At 41.3% G+C, this 18,951-nt stretch overlaps 1 protein-coding gene across 1 annotated transcript; it reads right to left on the bottom strand.

The window, feature by feature from the left end:
• Positions 1-897: 897 nt before the first annotated feature.
• On the bottom strand, positions 898-15,508 carry LOC139017386 (butyrophilin subfamily 3 member A2-like). The gene is made up of 7 exons (XM_070425716.1): positions 15,343-15,508; positions 13,587-13,774; positions 11,525-11,663; positions 9,919-10,266; positions 9,239-9,520; positions 6,109-6,244; positions 898-3,277 (listed from the first exon to the last, which is right to left on the bottom strand). Exons 3-7 carry the CDS (start codon positions 11,643-11,645, stop codon positions 3,085-3,087), a joined length of 1,080 nt encoding a protein of 359 aa, XP_070281817.1. The 5' UTR covers positions 11,646-11,663; positions 13,587-13,774; positions 15,343-15,508; the 3' UTR covers positions 898-3,084.
• Positions 15,509-18,951: the final 3,443 nt, after the last annotated feature.

The following is an 18,951-nucleotide window of genomic DNA, read 5'->3' as shown; positions in this document are numbered from 1 at the left end:
AGAAATGGAGACAGAGAGAAACATCACGATGTGAGAGAAAAACATCAATAAGTTGCTTCCCATATGCATCACGACCAGGGACAGAACCTCATCTTAGGTGTGTTCCCTGTCCGTGAATTGAACCCACAACAAAGCCACAAGATTTGGTATATGGGACGACACTTCAACCAATTGAGCCACCTAGCTAGGGCTTACAACCAATATTTTGAGCTCTTTATTTACATTGCTTATCTCCGTTTCATTTAGTTCTTTTTCTGGGGTGCCCAGAGGTGTACCTGGAGAGGGCATGATCTACAGAAAGTCTTGGGGACAAGCCCAGTGCTGATGTGGGTCTGGGGCTTGGGATGTACTGGGGCATCCTTGGTGGGACAGCTAGAGTGCCTGGATTGTGCTCCTGCCTGTGCAATCAAAGTGGAAGGGAGAGCAACACTGATGCTCTCAGTATCTCTGACAGAGATCTTCTGGAGCAATAATGGAGACAATAGGGCTACAAATGAAAAACAATAATATCAAAGATAAGAAATTCTTTTTACAGGCTTGTGGTAGACTGGACACAGCAAAATAAAGAAACACCCATCAGTCAATAGAAATTATCTAGTAAACTGAAGTACAAGGAGCAAAATGAGTAGGCTAAAAAGAACTAAATAAAATAGAAAATCTGGAGATGTGGAACAATAAAAAAAAACCTAATACTCTTATGTAATTAGAACTCCAGTTGGAAGGGAAAGGGGAGAGAGAGACAGAGACAGAGACAGAGAGAGATCAGGCAGGAGAAATATTTGAAGAGATAATGGCTGAGGTTACATCTGCAATTTCTTTTCTTTTTTTATTTCTTTTCTTTATTGATTAAGGTATTACATATGTGTCATTATCCCCCCCATTGCCCCCCTCCACACACACACACACACTCATGCCCTCCTGTTGTCTGTGGTCATTGCTTAGGCTTATATGCATGCATACAAGTCCTTTAGTTGATCTCTCCCCCCTTACCCCAACCCTCCCCTACCTTCTTTCTGAGGTTTGAGCATCTGATTGATGCTTCTCTGTCTCTGTATCTGTTTTTGTTCATCAGTTTATGTTGTTCATTATATTGCACATATGAGTGAGATCATGTGATATTTATCTTTCTCCGACTGGCTTATTTGACTTAGAAAAATGCTCTCCAGGTCCATTCATACTGTTATAAATGGTAAGAGTTCATTCTTTTTTTTTACAGAAGCATAGTATTCCATTGTGTAGATGTACCACTGTTTTTTAATCCACTCATCTGCTGATGGGCACTTAGGCTGTTTCCAAATCTTAGCTATGGTAAATTGTGCTGCTATGAACATAGAGGTGCCTATATCATTTCTAATTGGTGTTTCTAGTTTCCTGGGATAGATTCCTAGAAGTGGGATCACAGGGTCAAATGGGAGTTCCATTTTTAGTTTTTTGAGGAAACTCCATACTGTTCTCCACAGTGGCTGCACCAGTCTGCATTCCCACCAGCGGTGCACGAGGGTTCCTTTTTCTCTGCATCCTCGCCAGCACTTGTCATTTGTTGATTTGTTGATGATAGCCATTCTGACGGTTGTGAGATGGTACTACATTGTCGTTTTGATTTGCATCTCTCGAATGATTAGTGACTTTGAGCATGTTTTCTTATGTCTCTTGGCCTTCCTTATATCCACTTCGAAAAGTATCTATTTAGGTCCGTTGCCCATTTTTTGATTAGGTTGTTTATCTTCCTTTTGTTAAGTTGTATGAGTTCATCTGCAATTTATGTTCATCAAATAAATAACCTTTATCTCTTATAGTTATTTTTTCTGGATATTATTTTCATATCTTTAATTTAATATGCTTAAAACATTTTTATTTTGCAGTGGTAGATATTTTAACCAATCTGAGATGTAACTTACATATCATACAATTAATTCTTTTAAAGTGTATAATTCAGTGCTTTTTATTATATGCAAAGAGTAGTGTATTTGTCACAACAACAGTACATTTTAGAATCTCTTTATGCAAAAAGAAATACAGTATACCTTAGCCACCACCCCATGTATAGTCAGGTTTTCCAGATAATTAACTTTTCTGGCTATTGTGAGGGCTGGTAAGTCTAAAATTTTCAGATCTAGCCACAGGCTGAAAATTCCAGAAGGTATTTGTAAAACCCAAAGTAGATATTGCAGTATTAAGTTTGAAGGTGGTGTGGATGTAGAATTCCTTCCTCTTTGGGGGATCTCAATCTTTTAAGGCCTTTGATTGACTGGATGAAGCCCACCCACATTATAGATAGTCGTCTGCTTTACTTAGAGCCTGCTGGGACATTTGCTACATGATGTACCCTGGCAGTGACCCCGCCCCATACACATCTGGATCTGGCCTTTACAGACCCTCAGCTGGAAGCATTTGAACACATTGAAAAACAAGATGAAAACCCAGAAAAACCCAGATGAGGTGATTATGTGGGAGATACCCCAAAAAGGGGGCCTCAGTAGACTGCTACCTCCAGGAGGGTACTCCAGGGTGTTCCCTGGGCTTTGGCAGTTGCCAGCTTCCCCTGGAGCCCGTTGGCTCCTGGACCTCCTGGGAAGTACTTGGGGTCATATATCTGTTCGCTCAGGCCAAAGACTTGGCCTCTACATTTGGCGCCATGTGTTTAGCCCATCTTCAGAGACATGGAAGTGTTGTCACACTTGTCAGTCTCCAGCTTGGTGTCAAAGATGTGCCTCTGGGCCCTGAGAGCCATCATGCCCACTGGCTGACACACCTTCTGGTGTCTGTTTGGAGCCTGTTGATGCACTGGCTCCATTCATGGTTGTATATTGGAAATTCCTCTCCTGCTTTTTTTTTATTCTGCTGTCCATGCCACTTTGCAGTCCCTTTGTCTTGGCCTCTGTGCCAGAGCCAGAGCCAGAAGAGACATCTGCACCTCAAACAGGTCATTGGGTTCAAACATGAAGTTTATGGTGTAGCTGGCCCTGGCCTTCATGCAGTTGAAGAAGTTTTCTAGCTGGTCCTGGTTTTGCTTGGGGTGGTTGATCTTGGGGACTGAGCATTGCTGCAGCTTATTCATAAGTGTGCACAGAATAATTCCATCCTTCAGAACTTCTTGGAAGTCGGGATTGACAGACAGGCCTGTGAGACCCTCGATCCAGCTTCGGAGTTCCTCCTCTTATGTTTGGACAGGAGTGAGCTCTCAACCTCAGCTGAAAACCTGTTCCTAGGCCTGTTGTTGTACTGCGTGAGGCTTATGGTAGAGGCATTCACAGTGGTGGTAGGACAGCTGTCCTGACTGGTGCAGTGGCAGAAAACAAAATAAATAGAGCACACTGATAAAACTGAAGAGGAGAAATAGGCTAACGCACAGTTATACTTTAAAATTTCAACACTCCTTTCTTAGTAATTGCTGAAACAAGTAGAAAATCAGAAAGGATTTTAAAGTCTTCAATAATACCATCAACAAATTTGACCTAACTGATATTACAGAATATTCCACCCAACAATAGTACAATACAAATCCTTTCAAGTACACATAATACATTTACTAGGATGGGCCATATGCTGAGCAAGAAAATAATCTCAATAGACTTAAAAGGATTTAAATAATAGGAAATAATGTTTTTTGTAGGGAGGTGGTAGAAGTGAGGTATAGGTTTCAATAGGAAAAAAGGGGAGACATCTGTAATACTCTTTTTTTTAAAATATATATTTTATTGATTTTTTACAGAGAGGAAGGGAGAGGGATAGAGAGTTAGAAACATCGATGAGAGAGAAACATCGATCAGCCACCTCCTGCACACCTACTGGGGATGTGCCCGCAACCAAGGTACATGCCCTTGACCGGAATCAAACCTGGGACCTTTCAGTCCACAGGCTGATGCTCTATCCACTGAGCCAAACCGGTTACGGCCATCTGTAATACTCTTAACAATAAATATAAATTTATAAAAAAGAAAATTATGTTCTTTGACCACAATGGAATTAAACTAAAAATATCTTGGATATTCCCAAATATTTGGAAATTAAGTAACACATTTATAAATACTCTATGGGTCAAAGAAGAAATAACAATAGAAAATATTTGAACTGAATAATAAAAAATGCAATACATTAAAATTCATAAGATACAGCTAAAGCAGTTTCTAAAAGAAATTTTATTTTTTTACATTTTATTCATCTTATTTTAAATTGGGTTCAAAGGTTTTTTTAATACTAGACTAAAAAAATACAAACAGTACATTTTATTCACTTTATTTTGCATTGGGTTTGAATATTTTTTAAATGATAGATGTTTATCTTTTTAATTACCTTTATTGTTGAAAGCATTACAGATGTCCCCCTTTTTTCCCATTGACCCCCTCCACCCTGCATAGATTTTTAAATGATTGTTGTGGATATTGGAGAGAATACTTGGTCAACCATTGTGGAATAGTCTAATTTGTCCACAAACTCATCTAAAATGGAAGATTCTAAAAGCCCAATGATAAAGTATTTTATTGACATTCAGTATTATTTTATACTAGAGCCCAGTGCATGAAATTTGTGTATGGGTTCCTAGGCCTGGCCTGCGATCAGGGCCATCTTCCCTGGCTGCTGGCAGCCAGCCCCACCCCTCGGCAGCAGACCTCGTCCCCTGCTGTCACCCACCCCAGGTACCCCGTTCACCATTGGGCAATCGGAGCCTGCCGGCCAGGGGGAGAGACCAAGAGGTTGGCCGTTCCCATTCACTTGCTGGCCCTGGCCCCTGATGCCAGTTTCCCTCTGTGTGTGGAGCGTCTGGTGGGGTAGGGGCCTTGGCCTGGTGCCACCCACATCTGCTGCCACCCACCCCCCGTTCCCTGTTCCCCATTGGGCGATCAGAACCTGCTGGCCAGGGGAAGGGACTAAGAGATTGGCCAGCAGGCCCCGATAAGATGATCAAGGCCTGTGGGCTGGGGGAAGCTCCTGCGTTGAGTGTCTTTCCCCTGGTGGTCAGTGCCCGTCATAGCGACCAGTCATTCTGCCTTTTGGTCGATTTGCATATTACCCTTTTATTATATGGGATTAGTTTCAGGTGCACCTCATTGTGTTTTACTTCCTATATAATAAAGAGGTAATATGCAAATTGACCACCACACACTCACACAAGATGGTTGTCCCCATGTGGTCACAAAATGGTCACCACAAGATGGCCGGCAGGGGAAGGCAGTTGTGGACGATCAGACCAGCAGGGGAGGGCAGTTAGGGGCAACCAGACTGGCAGGGGAGTGGTTAGGAGGTGATCAGGCTGGCAGGCAGAAGCAGTGAGGGGCAATAAGGCAGACAGGCAGGTGAGCAGTTGGGAGCTAGCAGTCCCAGATTGTGAGAGGGATGTCTGACTGCCGGTTTAGGCCCGATCCCACAGAGGAATGTCTAAACAGGGATCAGGCCTAAACCGTCAGTCAGACATCCCCCGAGGGGGTCCCAGATTGGAGAGGGTGCAGACTGGGCTGAGGGACACCCCCACCCACAGTGCACAAATTTTACGCACTGGGCCTCTAGTTTAAGTATAACAGTCATCATCAATCTGCTGCCTCCTTCATGCCCCCTACTGGGGATTGAGCTTGCAACACAGGCATGTGCCCCAACCAGGAATCCAACTAGTGACCTACTGGTGCATGGGCAGATGCTCAACCAACTGAGCCACACCAGCCAGGGGATATTCTTATTTCTTAGGCAAAGTTCTATGATACCAAAATGAGTACTACCCATCGGTGGTCCATGTAAGACCTCATAAATGAATGCCTTGTGCATGTTTAGTGTATCATAAATATTTGGTCCTTCCATCACCTTCAATACTTCCATCACCTTTGTTCCTCCTCCTTCTCCCACAACATTAATAATAACAATAATTATAATAGCCTTTAACTGAATGCCTTTGTGTTGTTGCAAGGTAAGGATGCTTTATGTAAATTATTTCTTATAATCCACAAAGAAGTTTATGTAAATAATGTATTATCTTCTATATTTTATAGTTGAGGTATTAGAGTCTTATTAATCTGACTTCCTCTGGGCAGAGTTTTGCTGATTTTGATCTTATTCCTAAACAGAAAGGTCAAGGAAAGGAATATTTTCATATTAATAAAAAAAAAAGAATACCTTTACCTGGTTTTGTGCTTGTGTTTGAGCCTGTTGTTTAAATAAAGTCCAATGGTGATGGAAGTCAGTACCACAAGTGCCATACATATACCTAATATGATGAGTGCATTGGTGAGCTCAGTCACACTGATGGGCACAGCAACTGAAATACAGATGTCCTCCAATCAGTTTTTCTGAAGAGAGTTGTTCCCACATTCACTTCTTGCTTAGTCAATCACCAGTCATATTCCCTCTAACAGTAATACATTGTGGATCCTCCCTCTATCTCTATTTTCCTTTCAAATTATGGTTAACTAGAGGTCTGGTGCACAAATTTTGTACACAGGTAGGGTCCTAGGCCTGGCCAGCGATCAGGGCTGATCAGGGCCTTCTGGCTGTGGCCAGGGCCTTCCTTCATTTCATTCCGCCCCCTGGTGGTCAGCACACATCATAGCAAGCAATCAAATTCCTGAGGGCATACTTTGCATATTAGCCTTTTACATATATAGATTAGTAACTTCAAGCCTCCATTCAAATATTATCATATTCAGCTTACTTGTTCAGAAAATAAATGTAAGCAAAAAATTTATTTCTCCCACGGAAGAGTAGCAATGTAACAGAATTGAGATTATTGAGTAAAGAGTAAAGAGGGATGCCCTAGCCGGTTTGGCTCAGTGAATAAAGCATCAGACTGCTGACTGAAAGGTTCCAGATTTGATTTTGGTCAAGGGCACATGCTCGGGTTGTGGACTTGATCCCCGAGGGGAGAGGGGGCATGCAGGAGGCAGCCAATCAATGATTCTCTCATCATTGATGTTTCTGTATCTCTCTTTCCCTCTCGCTTCCTCTCTGAAATCATTAAAAATATATATATTTTTTTTAAAAAGTGAAGACCTATGTAATTTGCTCTCTCTCCAGCTCTCAAACTTCATCCTAGTTAATCTTTCCTTTTCTGAAAATAATTCTGGGCTAGGAGAATGAGAACTTGAATTTGGTGAGTTTGGTGCTCAGCTATACCTTGTTTGGATGGACAAATTGTCTTAGACAAGCCTTATTCCCTGTCTACCTGTCAGTGTGCTTTGACTTGCTCTTTGGAATGTATGTGGATATTGTACTGGCAGGTACACATTTTCATTGCACATTTATTTTAAGCTCTTTCTAAGGACTAAGGTTACTAGATGAAAGGCTTTTAGTTCAGCTGAGGCTTTGATGGGTCTGGATAGGTAAATTTGGAGGCAGGAGTAAAAGAAAGTTGAGTTTTCCTTTATAATCTAGTTAAATAATTCAGTGTGTGTGTGTGTTTATGGAGTGGGGGGTTAAGTCACAGTAATGAAGGACGGAATGAAGCAATGAAGAGTGAGTATGGATAGAGATGAGGAAGACTGGAGCTAGGGACATAGCAGGATTGTGGTGTGACTCCACCATGTCATCCTCTCAAATTATAAATAAATTATACTAAGAAGAAAGCCAGAATGGAGTGTTCCAGTCAGAGGCAACAGCAAATGAAAAGGCCTGAGCTAAGTAAGAGAGAGAAGGAAATAAACAGTATGAAATTTAAGAGCTAGAGAGAGGGCACATTATGTAGGTCTTCACTTTGGCTCCACTTTTCTCCTCTTGCTCTCATGGCCATTTTTTTAGTGCAAACAAAATATCAGCAAAAAAAATTAACTAAACAAATAAAAAAAACTGCAAACACCAGACTAAAATAGGTGTAAAGGTTGCTAATAATAGCTATAATAACATAGACTCCAGGTGGGAGATAGTGAAGAGAGGTGTAGAGAATGGTTAAAAGACCACACAGTAGCAAATGTCAGAAAGTATTAACAAAAATAGACTGACTGAAGAGAGAGGCATACCTTGAAGATCAAAAGCTACATTCATGTTTGTAACAAATGACTCAGGACCTGAGGTGTGCATTTTAGAATGATTTTTGTTTGGAGAAACAGAGGGCATGGAATATGCAAATATTCACACACGGGCCATATTGGTAGGAAGAAGCCTGTCTCTGTGGTAGCAGTGGGATTGTGAGAATCAGTTACTGTGGAAGACTGCACTACCCTCCCTGCCTCACAGGAGACTGTGGAAATAGCTGGCCCAGGAAAATTCAATGCATGGAATAATGAGTATTCAATAAGATTGGCATAGGAACAGTACAAAGATTATACATGGAAAAATGACAAAAAGAATAATCAAGATTCACGAGAAAAATGCTTCCATAGCATAGATGAATATTATAGCCAAACATTTAGCTATGAATTCAAAAATTATTAATGAATAGTAGCCTCTATGAAGAAATATAAAAATTTAAGAAAACTGTGGCAAGACAATTGTGCCTGGCAGAAATCAGGAAAGAAGTGAAATATATATGTATAGCAAGACATATACATATATATTTCACAAGGTAGATCAAGTCCTGCATGTCAATAGGACTTGATCTACGTTTAGGCTCATAGCATTTTTGCAACAGCTCATCTAAATAGAGAAAGAATACAGCATAAAAAGACTGAGGAGAAATGTTGTAAACTGAGAAGCAGGGGAGATCGACCTATTTATTGGAGGGCTAGTAAGGAGTAAGTCTGAAAATGCTTTCTGGTGAAGAGTGCTGTGGTTGGAACACCTGTGTCCCAATAATATTCATATGCTGAAATCCTAAGGCCCAATGTGAGGTCCTTAACTCATGAATGGGATTAGTGTCCTTATAAAAGAGATCACCCCATATCCCCCTCCAGCCCCCTATCCCTCTACCATGTGAGGACACAAGGAAAGATTGGCTGTTGCAACCTGGAAGAGTGCTTTTACCAGAACCTGTCTGTGCTGACCTCCTGATCTTGAACTTCCAGTCTTCAGAACTGTGAGAAATAAAATTATGTCATTTATAAGCCATCTAGTCTGTGGTATTTTGTTATACCAGCCTGAATGGACTAAGGCAAAAAGGTCCAATTCTATGGAGAGCTTAAGTAGATGAAGACTGGAAAATATGTCAGGAAAGGATGGGAAAAGGTAGAAAAGTGGAGGGAAGTTCGGTCCTGGCAGGGAGACTGGTATAGGTGTGATGAAGAGAGCAGAACTGAGCTTATATGCTTAGAGGTCTCATCGCTATGGGTGTGAGCATCAGGCCCATTTTGTGGGCACAGTGAGGGGAGAGAAAAAAACTGACCAGCTCTGGAGAATTGCTCTTCCTTTTTTTGATTTAGAACTGGGTTCCAGACACAACATGTCAGATTCTTCTGAGAAGCTTCTCTGAGTAACAGTGATGTTGTTACATGGAACAAGCCGCCTTTGTCCTGGGTGTGAGTCTCAGAATCAGCTGTAATTTCTCCTCCCTCGGAGTCCATCCACTGGACCTTTGGCCGAGGGAACCAGCCCTCTGACTTGCACTCTAATTGGAGTTGTTGGGATTTAATGACTTCCACGTGGATCTGAGGATGTGAGCCCAGAGCTGGAAAGAGGAAGAGAGAGATGTCAGGTCCTAAGCTCATTTTCCTGCACATATATCCCTCCCCTGCTTCTGAAGAGTTTTTGCTGCAGACTAGACCTCGGTGTGCAGAACAGCAAACTCTGAAGAAGTGTTGGCAACAAAGATGGGGGCTTAGACTCCTGGGCTAGAAAGGGTTGCAACACAGGCCCAGACAAATGGCCCCTGCCTATTCCTGGGCTTCCACTATGAGTCTCTTTATTATCTTTTATTTAGTCCCAAGCAGTGATATATGGATGATGGGGTGAGTAGACATAATGGCCATCTCCCTTTCTCCTATGACTTCTTTATATTTCCCAGTAAAACTGGATCAGAGAAAGGAGTCCCTGTGGGGTGTCAAGGGGATGAACATGGGCCATTACCTGCCACTTTCAGTTCAATCACTGCTTCACTGTAGAAGGAGCCATGTTGGATCACACAGTGATACTGCCCACTGTCAGAGGGTTGGACATTGTGGATTCTCAGGATAACGATTCCCTTATACATGACACTTTTCACAAGCTGTGTCCTCCCTGAATACTCTTCCATGGCTTTCTCAGGCTTGTCCTGCCTATCCTCATACAGGTGCACCACCTGGAAGGGTAGGGTTCGGGTCCAGCTTATTTTCATATATTTAATACTTTGACGAGGCGTGAGGATGCAGGACAGCTCAGCCTCACCACCCAGCATGGCCACCATGGGTTCATGGGGCCCCTGGACTTGGAATGCTCCTGAAAAGAGAACAGAGATGTCGTCAGGGTGGGCTGAGGACAAATGAAAGGGTGTTGACTACATATATGATTGGCTATTTTCATCATAACCCACTATTGGGGACCAGGTCTGAAATGGGATAGTTGCTGAATCTTGGGGATCTCTTTCCTGACCTGAATATACACACAGAGCTAGGAGAGAGTTGGACATGTTGGAAATAGGATGTCTAGACCTTGCTGAATGAGGCAAGCAAAAGACTTAGGGCACAAATTTTGAGGGGGCACTCACTTTTGGGGTATAGCTGCAGGGTCCTCAAAATCCTGAAAGCAAGTGCCTCTTTAAATCTTGAGCCCTAGCCCTGGCTGGTGTGACTCAGTTGAAGCATCATCCCATACAGACAAAGGTGTCCAGTTTGATTCCTGATTAGGGACCATACCCAGGTAGCGGGTTTGATTATCAGTCCCCCTTCAGGGCACATAAGTAAGGCAACCAATTGATGTTTCCCTCTTACATCGATTGTCTCTCTCTTTCTCTATCTTCCTTCAATGAAAAACATATGCTCATGTGAAGACTTAAAAAAATTGGGCCCTAACCTCCTCACTTAACTCACCCTGTGGGGAGGGACCTTAGTAATGTGACTGCAGGAGATGGGAATAGACATGCTAACTCCTTCAGATCAGGTTCCATCCTTGTCAGTAGGAGGGAGGAATTCTGATGGCTCTGAATGGATAGTTGGGTGACTGTGTTGATAAAAAATCTGAAGCAGCTCAGTGGTAAAGATATGTCAGAATCATTATTACTGTTTGCCATGAGCATGGGATGATAAATTGGGGCATAGAAGTTAATTTTTTTCAAAATCTATATTATCTTGGGGATCTAATGTTTCTTTATTACCGCGTGAGGCTCTTTTACTTTCCTTAAATCTTTACCCCACCACCTGCACATTTGTACATTTGTACTCAGGTGTATACACACACACACACACACACACACACACACACACACACACCAGCAGGCCTGGACCAGGAGATACAAGTAAAAATGCCAGTATACTGCCTGATACTTTTTAAGTGGAATAAAGTTAACTCTTTACTTTCCCCAGGATCTCATAGCATTTGTATTTCATTTTGTTTTTCTTTTTCATTTTGTTTTTTAAAAGCTTTATTGTTGAAAGTAGCATTGTATTTTTGTCAAACTTTGTCTTCCAGCTTCCCTCCCTTTCACCTTTTCCTTCCCCTTTCATATCAGAGAATCAGACTCCCATATAAGGATTCCTACCTGCAACCAATATGAGCATTTGGAAGCAGAGAATGAGGCTGCCATGATAAATTGGAGAGACTCGCTGCCTCCTCAGGTCACTGAGGCAGGGTGATCCCAAGGCTTTGTGCCAATGACTCATTGGAAAAGGAGAGAAACACTGTAATGAGAAGAGAGATAAAAAGAGATCTCTGAGACTTAAGTCAAGGGGCCGAGAAAGAAAGGAACACAGGAATCTCACTATTGGACAGGTAAGGGGCTCATCTTATCTATGGGACTAAGGTGAAGGACAGAGTAAGATTATTGCTCCCTTTTCTATGAGTGTTGGGACCCTTGATTTTCAGGACTACTCAGGGCACTCACACTTCCAGTCTTTCTGCTCCTTATGCATTTTTGTCTGCTCCAACTCTGTCTTCTTTGCTGCTCCTCTTCTTTACCCCACAGCTCAACTGCGCCTCCCCCAGGGCCCTGACCTGGATCCTTTTCTCATCCCACTTTATACTATAATCCAGCCGTGGGCAAACTATGGCCCGCGGGCCGGATCCGGCCCATTTGAAATGAATAAAACTAAAAAAAAAAAAAAAAAAAAAAAGACCGTACCCTTTTATGTAATGATGTTTACTTTGAATTTATATTAGTTCACACAAACACTCCATCCATGCTTTTTTTCCGGTCCTCCGGTCCAGTTTAAGAACCCATTGTGGCCCTCGAGTCAAAAAGTTTGCCCACCCCTGCTATAATCTCATGGCTCCAGCTACTATCTACATGCTGATGACTCACTCCCAAATATACACCTTTTGTACATAGTGTCTGGTGATCCAGAGACAGGACCTTGTTTATAGAGGGTCCAGGAGCTTAGGGGTCTCTGCCTTATACCAACAGGAAAAGTAGGTGGCTTCTATCATTTCCAGCCTCATTACTCTCCTAGCCTGGCCAAGACAGGCTTCTGTATCCTCTTTCAAAAGATATAAATTAGCAGTAGTACTGAGGAAGAGGCTGTCACACCTCAACAACCACTACAACTGGGAATTTGGTGTCCATGGCTGTGAAGTTTGCTGCTCAGAGAGTGTCTAGGAAGGGCTGGCCCAAACAATGGAGGGGAAGACATTCCAAAAGCCATGGTCTCTTTGAGTGGAGGGGCCATATGATTGCTCTATATGTGGGGGAAATGATCCTGAACTGGTAGAGGCTTGTGAAACATAATTGTGTAAAATCTTAAGGATCATGAAAGCAACTGCAGGGATGGGACATGTATTACTTCTCCATGAATTAGGCAATACTTCTCAACCTTTTTAATATCATGGCAAACAGAGAAAAATGATGCTGTTTTATGGGCTCACTGTAGGAAACTGGAAGGGGATTAGGCTATATGGGTTTCATGGAAAAATAGGACACTTTTTGTATATTATATAATTATAAGAAAAATGATATAGAATTTATTGAGAAATACGTTAAGTATAAATTTAGAATCTATAAATATAAATTCTGATAGTATACTTGAAATGAGTACAGATAATTATCAATGTTCAATTATAATTACCAATGATAATCTCTTTAATTTCTTGATAGTCACCATTGGTAAGATATTTTAGTTGCATAAGTAAATGATACAAATTTTAAAATCTTTTATATTCCCATTCTTTTAAATTTTATTAAAAGAACATAACAGCTCTTTGTTTTCCTTCATTTATAAGTGTAATGTTCATGAGTTTTTATAGGGAGGAGTGAAAGAGGGCATAGAGGGGATAAATGGTGACAGAAAATATGAAATAAAATAAAATGAACAAATGTAATGTTGAAATTTCTTGTGAAACTTGAATAGACTGAAAATCCAATTGAATTTTTTCTCATGCAATGTTTCAGAATAAGGAGTTTACTTTGTAGAAAGGGCATGCAATGTCAAGATAATCACATTGCAGTTAGTTTGCACATATCAATTGCAAATTGACCAAAACAAATCTTATATAAGTAAGGACAGAGTTTGGGTGCTGATGCTTTGAGCTCCACCAGAATCCCTGCCTGGCCTCTTCATTCCTCCAATCCACCCCAGGTAGGTTCACATATGGGCACCTCCAGCACTTACATTTTGAACTCCTCTTGTTGCTCTATGGGATCCTTTTCCTGAAGGACAGCAGAACTCAGTGCAGTTGGTTGAAGACTAAATCTAGGTGGTTGATCAAGCAGAGTGTGTAGTGGCTCTCACCAAGCAGGTTGTCATAAATTGTGCTTCCCATTTGCTGCTCATCTTGTAAAGCTACCTTAAGGGATCAACTGGTAAGAAAATTAATATAAGACATCCTTTAAATTCATATAAGGATGAAATATGAAGTCCTACTAGTATCCAATCTCCTGAAAGTATAAGAAAGGTCAAGTTAGGAACAACATTTTATGGCAACTATCTCACTTGGGCAAGAGAAGTTAACTGGTCCCACCTCCCCAACAGGACAGAACCAGCTCCCCACCAATAACAGGAGGGGACGCTGTGGAAACAATGCAGAGAGCTAAGAAGCTGTTGAGAAAGCTGATAGAGAAAGGTGGGGACTTAGCAAAAAGTTGGAGTCTATTAGTGCTGAGCTATTCAAATAGGTCAGTCTTGACCAAAATCTCTTCATAGGAACTCACGGCAAAATTAAAATGCCCAATACAATTTCTCCAATTGTTCCTTTGTACTTCTTCCACATCACAGATGTTATGTTTCCCAAAGGAAATGGTTTTGAAAAAATGAAAGCAGGAACAAGACTTACTATTCTACAAAGTCTAAGAAGCACCTGGAAGATGATATGGCAGCTTGGGGTTCTCTCAGACAACTCTCAAGTAGCCACACCCCAGTTCTAGTTAGGGGCCTTGCTTTCTAAGCAGGGATTTAGAGTACTTTGTCACCTGTCAATCATAATTTGCTGGATCTGTCTGATGTTCTTGGTAAATTCCTTCAGGGAATTCACTTGGTCCACCATGGCTACTTCCTCAGGCTACACTGAAATCACCAGCTAGTGATTTTGTGTTAGTCTCCCCAAATCTCTTCAGTATTTGTAACTTTCTTCTCTGAAAGTGAGAATCCAGGCTCTTGATCCTTAATATATTTATTCTTTGATCACCCTGACAGTATGATGCCAATTTCTCACCAATGTTTCTACTTCTTCTCCTGCATGCCCGCCTCAACCCTCTCCAGCACTATGCTAGACATTCCCTCCACATGGACTCCTCCTTACCTGGTGTGGGCTGTGGCATGTCCTACCCATTCCTCACTGTGCTCTGGCTCTAACTCTCATTGTAGAGCTCTCCCCACACCTCACATGGACTTCCACCTCCTCCACATCAGGCTGCCTCCATGGGTTGGAATTCCTTCACTACATGGGCTCTGACTCCTTGCTGGGGGCCACCTCCATTCCCCTTCTACACCCTGCCCCTCTGACTGCCAGCACAGATGTGGAGTTTGCTCTGCCGCCCTGAACAGTTTCAGACTGGGTTGTTCAAGAAGAGAAGGGACGGGAAAGAGAAAAATGGAATGGGAAAGGAGGGAAAGGCTATCCCTTGATTTTAAAGTAAAAGAAAGACAACTGTGAGAGATGGAATGGGGAATAAGCCTCTCCAACCAATTTTAAGGAAGAGCACATATGAGGTTTGAGGGTATGAACATTCACCTTGTTCATGCTACTCCTATCTGAGTACCTTGCAGTCTTTCCACACTCTCAGGTGTATATACTCTATTTTGAAGACCACTGGCCTAGGTGTCACAGATTAAGTTATGGAGTGCAAACACTCAGAAAGAGACATGCCACCTCTGGGAATTACAAATAGGCCCCCAAAACTTTCAGTAAGCATAATCATTTTATCCCTACCTTCTTTCTCTTCTTTCATTCCACTTTCCTGTGAAGAAGCACAGCTATTTCAATCCACACCTCCTCTGTGCAGTAGAACCTTCCACAGAACACTAACTTGGTCCTTTCTTCAAATTGCCTCCTCCTCAAACTTTGGGACTGACACCCTTCACAGGTAGAGGCTCCAGACTTACCTTGGCCTGTGCTATCGGACTGGGTCTCCCATGATCTGAGGTAGCTCTGGTTAGAGACGTTTCTCTGGGCAGCTCAGGGCTGGGAGCTGGAGGTGGTCTGGGTTAGAGGAAGGATGTCCAGAGGTGCTGAAAGGAAAGGAACCTCATGAGACTGAGATACATTCTCGGATGGAATTTGTACATGGGCTGGGACTGTATGTGTGGCTTATGTAAAGTGGAAAGAAGTTCAAAGTTTCACAAAGCAATATTATGAGTGCTTTTTATCTCTGTTTCAGACTGATAGAACATTACAAAAATGAAAGTCATAAAAATAAAGAGCACATAACTGAACAGATTGCCTATAAATTAATGATTGACAGCATCAACTGAATCTGAAATGCTGTCTTGCAATCACACTAGCTTCCTTGAACATATTCCACATCTACTTTCAGACCTTTTTTTTCTTCTCAAACCTCCTACCTCATTCTGCTAGTCTTCTCAGCTACCTCATTTTATTGACCAGAAGAAGTCATTGGATGGAAACTATTTCATCTCCTCTACCTCAATTACATATCTATACCCACTCTCCCCAAACAAAGCCCAACTTCATCTGTCTGTAATTTCTCTTTTTCTGTTGTAATGAAGAAAATAGCCTTCTATCTCCATGCCATAGGCATCTTACCATTTTGTGAACTCCTAATTTGTGTATTGACTTCTGTTTTGCTTGAACTCTCTGGGAATTACAAATAGAGATGTTTTTATTTATTTAACATCTAGAGATGTTTCTATTTCCTATACTTTATGCTGACTGATACACTGAAATCCCAGTTTTTACCTCTGTTACATGGGTTTATTAATAATTCCTGAAACATTTGGGAACGATGGGTCTTTGCTTAGGTTCCACACTCATACAAAATGTATTTATTAAAGAAAACGTAGACAGCACTGTCACTTTGTAATCATTGCTCAGTAAGACTTACACCCTCAAACACCCACTCTCATAATTAACACTATTCAGGCTCAAGAGAAACATACTTCCATTGTTTTATTCTGTATCCTGAAAAGAAAACTGTATCTGGATGCAATAAAAGTTTGTGATTTTTGTTTGTTTTTTATTTGTTTTGTGTGCCAATTTCAAATACATTTTGATTTAAGACATTGCATTTTCCACTTACAATATAGTGCTTAGAAAGTGTGAGTTTAGATTTGAAGACATGGAAGCATGGAACAGACTGACAAATCTCAGAGGGAAGGGGGATGGGGTGGGAAGAGATTAACAAATGACTTGTATGCATATGTGCATTGCCCATGGGACACAGATAATAGTGTGGTAAAATCCTGGGGTGGGACAGGAGTTGGGTGGAGGGGAAAATGGGGGAAAAATAAGGGGATCATTTGTAATATTCTCAGCAAAAAGGTAATTTTTTTAAAAAAAGAGCAAGGTTATTTCCTTTCCCTGTGCACATGTTCCATATTCAAGTATCAAGAATGCCAGTCTCTATAGCAGCTCAGCCTTAAAATTGCCATGCAGTTTGCTACAAATTTGGGTCTTTCGATGTTTTGTATAGAACAAAAACTAAATGTATGTTCAGGGTGCCTGGATCCACTTCTTCATTGGTGGGCCCAGAAGAGGAACCAGCAGGTGGAGGAGCTCCATCACTAGAGAAGCCCCAGACATTCCTCCTGGCTTACCTCCTGCACTGGGACAGCTTGGTCCATATGTTTGCTGTCTTCCTTGGTCAAAGGGTTCTTGTGGTCATTGATGGTAATCTTATTCTCTTTTCCTGTCCTCTTACCCATAGCAAAGATATTGAAGGTACCATTAGTATCAATACGCAAAGTGACTTTAATCTGAGGAACACCACAGAGTACAGGTGGTATGTTTGTGCATTCAAACTTGCCAAAAGGTCTGCATCTGCTTGGTAGGATTGGTAGTGTTAGGCTTGATAAGGAGAGGCATGCCTCTTCCAGAAGTTTCCATGCCAACAGAAAAAGGAGTAATATTCAAGATCAAAGCTCCAATGCTTTTAGGTTTGTCTCCAGATTAGGATGGCTGCCTGGACAGCTGCAGGGCAAGCAACAGCCTCCTCAGGCTTAATGCTCTTATTCAGTTCCTTTCCATTGAAGAAGTCCCGCAGAAGTTTCTGAATCTTGATAATATGAATAAAACTACCCACCAGGATAATCTCAGGGATCTGGCATTTGTCTAGCTTGGTGTTTTAAAGGACCTTGTGTATAGTGTCCAGTGTGCCACAGAATAAGTGAGCATTCAATTCTTCCATTGTGCATGGGTAATGAAATTGTAGAAGTTGATACCTTCCTAGAGTGACTCAGTTTCAATACTGGCCTAGGTGCTGGAAGAGAGGGTACACCAAGCACATTGATAAGCAGTGCGTAGATAACAGTCAGCCCTCTGGTTCTCACTGATAGCCTTCTTATGCTTGCACTTGAACTCTGTAATAAAAGAGTTGACTATTTGGTTGTTGCAGTCCTTTCCACCTAAGTGGCTCTCTCTAGCTGTAGTTTTAACCTCAAAGATTTCATTTTTAATAGTGAGGTTTGACATATCAAAAGTGCCACCTCCTAAGTGAAGATCAGCTCTTTTCTTTCTGCTCTAACCTTTTCATTTAAGCTATAAGCAAAAGCAACAGCAGTTGGACCCTTGACGATTCTAAGTTCATTGAGACCAGAAATGCAGAGTCATGAAAGTAAGGTGATACTGTGACAACAGCATTGGGAGCTATCTTCCCAAGGAAGGCTTCTGTGATTCTCTTCATCTTTGTCAAAACCATAGATGACAGCTTTTCTAGAGGGAAACGTTTTGTCTCTCCCTTGTGTTCTACTTGGACCTGCCTGCATCATTCACCATCATGCAGTGTCAAGCTTTATATCAGACTGGTGGTTCTTGTTTAGGAAGGTTATTAATTATTGATTCAATTTCTTTAATAGATACAGGCCTATTCAGATTGACTGCTTCTTCTTGCACAAATCTTGGAAGATTGTATCTGTTAAGGAATTGATCCATTTTTATATAAGTAATAAAATTTGCAGGCATAGATTTATTTATAGTCTTTCTTCATTATCCTTTTAATATCCATGAGATCTGCAATGATGTCTCCTGTTTCATTTCTGATATTAGTAATTTATGTCCTCTCTTTTTCTTTTTTACTTAGTTGACCTGGCTAGAGGCTCACCATTTTTTATTAATCTTTCCAAAGTATCTGCTTTAGGTTTCATTGTATTTCTCCACTGATTTACTGTTACCTATTTCATTGATTTCTGCTCTAATGTATTTAAAATATATGTTTATTGAAATTTTTTTTGGTTACATTGGTTAATTAAATAGATTTCAAGTGTACAATTCTATAATAACATCATTTGTATATTGTACTGTGTATTCACCACCAATAGTCAAGTCGTCTCCTGTCATCATTTATTCACCCTCTACCCTCTTTTA

The sequence above is a fragment of the Myotis yumanensis genome, unplaced genomic scaffold (assembly GCF_028538775.1).
Source record: "Myotis yumanensis isolate MYYU_CA2020_CCGP unplaced genomic scaffold, mMyoYum1.0.hap1 SCAF_10, whole genome shotgun sequence".
In the NCBI taxonomy this organism is placed as follows: Eukaryota; Metazoa; Chordata; class Mammalia; order Chiroptera; family Vespertilionidae; genus Myotis; species Myotis yumanensis.
This window is presented reverse-complemented; position numbering and strand designations above follow the sequence as displayed.

What these genes read in the sequence shown, in the direction of transcription:
- LOC139017386 (XM_070425716.1), bottom strand. Translation starts at nt 11,645, where the DNA reads ATGAGTCATTGGCACAAAGCCTTGGGATCACCCTGCCTCAGTGACCTG. An exon ending in AATGCTCATATTGGTTGCAG is followed by an intron (nt 10,267 to 11,524) that starts GTAGGAATCCTT and finishes TTCTCTTTTCAG; the next exon opens with GAGCATTCCAAGTCCAGGGG. An exon ending in GATTGAACTGAAAGTGGCAG is followed by an intron (nt 9,521 to 9,918) that starts GTAATGGCCCAT and finishes TCCTCTTTCCAG; the next exon opens with CTCTGGGCTCACATCCTCAG.